Source organism: Carettochelys insculpta, chromosome 30, assembly GCF_033958435.1.
Source record: "Carettochelys insculpta isolate YL-2023 chromosome 30, ASM3395843v1, whole genome shotgun sequence".
In the NCBI taxonomy this organism is placed as follows: domain Eukaryota; kingdom Metazoa; phylum Chordata; order Testudines; family Carettochelyidae; genus Carettochelys; species Carettochelys insculpta.
This window is the reverse complement of record NC_134166.1, coordinates 11179030-11183478: the sequence shown is the minus strand read 5'-3', so window position 1 is coordinate 11183478 and position 4449 is coordinate 11179030. Positions and strand designations below refer to the sequence as shown.

The 4449-nt window shown below is 43.0% G+C and overlaps 1 protein-coding gene across 1 annotated transcript; it reads right to left on the bottom strand.

Annotated features, from left to right (window-relative positions):
- Positions 1 to 649: 649 nt before the first annotated feature.
- Positions 650 to 1603, bottom strand: LOC142004020 (olfactory receptor 6N2-like). The gene has a single exon (XM_074981440.1). It carries the CDS (start codon positions 1601 to 1603, stop codon positions 650 to 652), a length of 954 nt encoding a protein of 317 aa, XP_074837541.1.
- Positions 1604 to 4449: the final 2846 nt, after the last annotated feature.

Here is a 4449-nt window from a genome sequence, read left to right as displayed (position 1 = left end):
TCAGTGTTCAATGAGATTTGAGCTTGTGGACAAACTTTACCAAATAAATATCATCTTTACTCCCATTTCCACATGTTCACTTTTAAATTCCAAAGACATTTTGTTACATTTTTGCGTTCAGCCAAGTTTTCAGCTATTACCCACCCATCAAGATGGTTATTTATAAATTGAAAATATATGCTTGTGGGTTGCCCACATTTTAAACTATTTTATATGTCAAATTTAGTTAGAAAAGTTCGAAAATGCACTTCTAGTCATTCTGCTCCAGAGACCATTTCTACAAGTGGGGAAAAGTAAGGCTGGTGAGCTAGTGAGGGGTTTTCCAGAAAATCCGTCACATGACCACTTGAACCATTTTACTGAATTCAATATATTTGATTTTGAACAGAGAAAAGGAAATTGAGTATGAATGGAGAGAAGATGAAGAGAGAAAGACAGAAGAGAGGAAAGAGGGGGAAGGATGAGACTGTGTTCAGGCAACCATTTACTCCAGTGAGCGATCGGAGCTGAGAGTACAGGCCAGTGTCTAGCCAGAGTGTAAATAAGAAAGAAAACCACATACATACAAGATATGCAGAACCACTCCATCTATGTTTCTACATAGACGTGGCTGATTCAGGTCTCTGAAGGAGAACAGTTCATACAAGAATCAAAGTTGTCCACTGCTCTTGATGACTCCTTTGTGTGGTATTTTCCTTTTTATTGCATTCAGTATTTCTTTGTTCCTTAAACTGTAGATGATTGGATTGACTAAAGGAGTCACAACTGCATAAATCACAGCAAAAGCCCTATCATAATCCAAGGAATAGCTTTTTTTTAATCGTACATACATGAATATAATACTTCCAAAAAATAGCAGAACTACCGTTAGGTGAGTGGCACAAGTGGAAAAGGCCTTTTTTCGCCCCTCAGCTGTGTGTATTTTCAATATGGCTTTTATAATCTTTATGTATGAGACCATAATGAACAAAAAAGTCACCAGGATTATAAATGCATTGACTATAAAGTCTACCAGGACATTAATGGAGGTGTCTGTGCAGGCCAAGCTCAGCAGAGGGGGGAAGTCACAGAAGATATGCTGGATTTCATTGGGACCACAGAAGGGCAGTTTAGAGACCAAGATTACCTCAATGACAGGACACATGAAGCCACAAATCCAACAGCCAGCAGCCAGCTGAGTGCACATTTTGGGGGTCATGATGGCAGGATAGCGCAGTGAGTTACAGATTGCTAAGTACCTGTCATAAGCCATTGCTGTCAACAGGTAGCATTCAGTGGCTCCTAGGGAATGGAAGAAATAAGTTTGTAAGAGGCACCCAGAAAAGGAAATGCTTTTCCTCTCACTGAGTAAGTTTGAAAGCATTTTGGGGATGGTAGCAGCTGTATACCAGATTTCCAAGAAAGATAAAATGCTGATAAAAAAGTACATGGGGGTGTGAAGTTGAACATCTGACCTGATGACTGTGAAAACCACTACGTTCCCGAAGATAGTGAAGATGTAGATGAGAAGCAGCAGGAGAAAGAGGAGAGTGTTGAGGCCCTGAAGGTTTGGGAAGCCCATGATTATGAAATCAGTGACACTGCTCCGGTTGGTGGTTCCCATGCTGCCAATGGATGATTCTGCAAGCAGAGATGTTTGACGCTCCACCACAATAAATGTCCCCTCAGATGATGGATCAACGAAGTAAAATGCTAAAAGTAACCCAAAGAAATCATTAGTACTTGGCGGATTTGGCTGATTGAGGTCTGAGTCCACAGACATTCCATCAACCTCTCCTTCCTCCTCGCCGTTTTGCTCTTCTGTGACACTTCAAACTAACCTTGGCCATAAATGGAGCTTCATGATTCGTAAACCGATGGATTCCAAGGTGAGAGGGACCATTGTGATCATCACGTCTGACCTCCTGAATAACACAGCCCACAGAAGTAGATCTTCCCCATGCTAAGAACTTCAAAGCGACCATAGAAGCACCCACAGCAGCCATCACCCTCTCCACGTGCATCCCTCCACAACAAGGAATCCCAACCTCTCCCCATGTCCTCAGACAGAGATCTCTTCAGTTCCTCTGCCGTGGAGAGGCTGGAACAGGAAACCTGGCATTCCTTCCCCACCTCCAGAAACAGGGAGCCTGTTACAGCCACCCACCCTCCACAGATAGGAATCGCAGCAGAATGGTCCTCTAAGATGACCTGGCTCAGGCACCTCCGGGAAGGATTCATGGCTGAGAATGGAAGCAAAGAGCTTGATAATCAGGAGTTACCTCCTGTGAGGTTTGGGGTATGTGGCCCCACTTTTCTCACTGGCATTTCCTATTGTCTAGATCAGTGGATCTCAACCTTTCCAGACTGCTTCCAGGAGTCTGACTAGTTACAGAGAGGTAGCTGTGATAATCTGCATCTTCACAAAACAAAGAAGCAGTCCTGTAGCACTTTAAAGACTAACAAAAATCATTTATTAGGCAATGACTTTTTGTGGGGCAGACCCACTTCTACAGATCTGAACAAACCTAAATAACGTTTCCAGATATTCCAAAATGTCTAATCCTCAAGAGTGTCCAGGCACTGACTGTTCCAGCAAAGCTCCCTGCTAATGCCCTGCTGCTCAAAAATGGTCTGTCCAGTTTTCTTCAGGCGGAACCCATTTGCAAAGCCAAAATTACAGAGGGCTAAACTAGGTCTTGGCAAGGAAAGTAGGTTGTGCTCTTAACTAGGGAGTGGAGAAGATCTCTCCATAATAAGATGTCTCCAAGAGCTGCAGTAGGTTAGGAAATTTCCCAAGTCCTTCTGTGATGCAGCAAGTAAGTCTCCAAAGCATTTTCTCCCTTTGCCTGCAGTAAATATGTGTCTCAGAGTCGCATGATCTTTTCTGACTCATGTGACTCTGACACGTTTATTGCAGGCAAAGGGAGAAAATGCTTTGGAGACTTACTTGTTGCAGCACAGAAGGACTTGGGAAATATCCTAACCTGCTGCAGCTCTTGGAGACATCTTATTGTGGAGAGATCTTCTCCTCTCCCTAGTTAAGAGAGCAACCTACGTTCCTTGCCAAGACCTAGTTTAGCCCTTTGTAATTTTGGCTTTGCAAATGTATTCACGCTCCAGTAAAACAAAGCCCTGACTGCCTGATATCCTTTAGCAAAATGTGAATCATGCTACATGCAACAAATCTCAGAAATGTAGAAAAGAAAGTCACTCCCACGCTTTCTCCTGAAGTCAATGGTTCCAGGAAGCAACCTCAGAAATACAGGGGGTGCATCATTAAGATCAAAATCACTCAAGAGATAGCACTTCTAGTTTATTAGAATTTGCATTTACCTGATCTTTACTGTAGTCCATTCCAGAGATGTCAACAAACTCCGCATGTTTAAACACAGTTTTCATTAGTGTTACCTTTCAGTTGTTCTGAAGAGTGATTTATTTTTGAGCACAATAACTGAGTTTATTCATAGCCTGCAAAATGTGGTCTATAAATAAATCTTGGTTCAAACTGCCACCGTGTGTCTTCACCAAAGACTCAACAGCCCTTCTCCATCCAGTTAGCAATTCCTCCCTGGAAAGAGGAGCTAAGGTTGTAAGCTACTGCCATATGTGCTGTTTCTATGCAGATTATATTTGGGCTGTATACCAAATTGGCAGCTTACCTTCAGAGCTCAAGCCCTATGAACGTGCCACCTGAGAAAGAGACTGGAAAGGAGTTTGTCCCTTTAATGAGAATGTGAATAGAAAAAGCAAGTCATGTTGCTTGCTTGGATACTGACCTGTGTAATGGCGACGTTTTCAGATTCCACCTCTGGCTGTCCTGATACAGTGCTTCTCTGGTAAGAATGAGGACCTCTTTCCTGGTTTTATGCCCTGCCCCCAAAAGGGAAGAATTTGTTTACCTGGACTTGTTTGTCCTTCTATCAGAGACCTAGAAGAAATTAAGTGCTCCCTTAGCTCAACAGCCAGGAGGAAAACACAGCAAAGCTCCCAGGAACTCTGTCCCAGGGGCATAAACACTGGAACTGGAATTTTTTTGTACACCACATCCCCACAACTGAACAATTATCCATCAGTTGCATAATGTATTGTGCCCCCCATGATTCTCAGACTGTGAAAGGCTGAGACAGGTAATATATTTCATCAGTGTTCTGTCCAGTTTAAAGTGTCTCATAGGATGGAAGTTCCACCACCCCCTTGGTAGATGATTTAAAGTTGAAAGTGTCCATGACATGGGCATCTGTTTTTGAACTAAACAACTAGTCAAAGGTGGAGGCCATGGGGATGTTCCAGGTAGGAGTAGCGATTAAATCAGCAGGTTTGTATTTTCTGTGTTTGTTTATCAGATTGCACGAAGATTTGCTCTTTAAATTCAGGGTGAGCCAAAACCAGGGGATAACTTGTTTAGCCCCACATCTCTTTAACCAACCATCACCAGACCCCAACGTGATCTCTCTAGCTTCTTGGGCC

Excerpts from the sequence above, each read along its gene's own strand:
- LOC142004020 (XM_074981440.1), bottom strand. The coding sequence starts at position 1,603 with ATGGGAACCACCAACCGGAGCAGTGTCACTGATTTCATAATCATGGGC.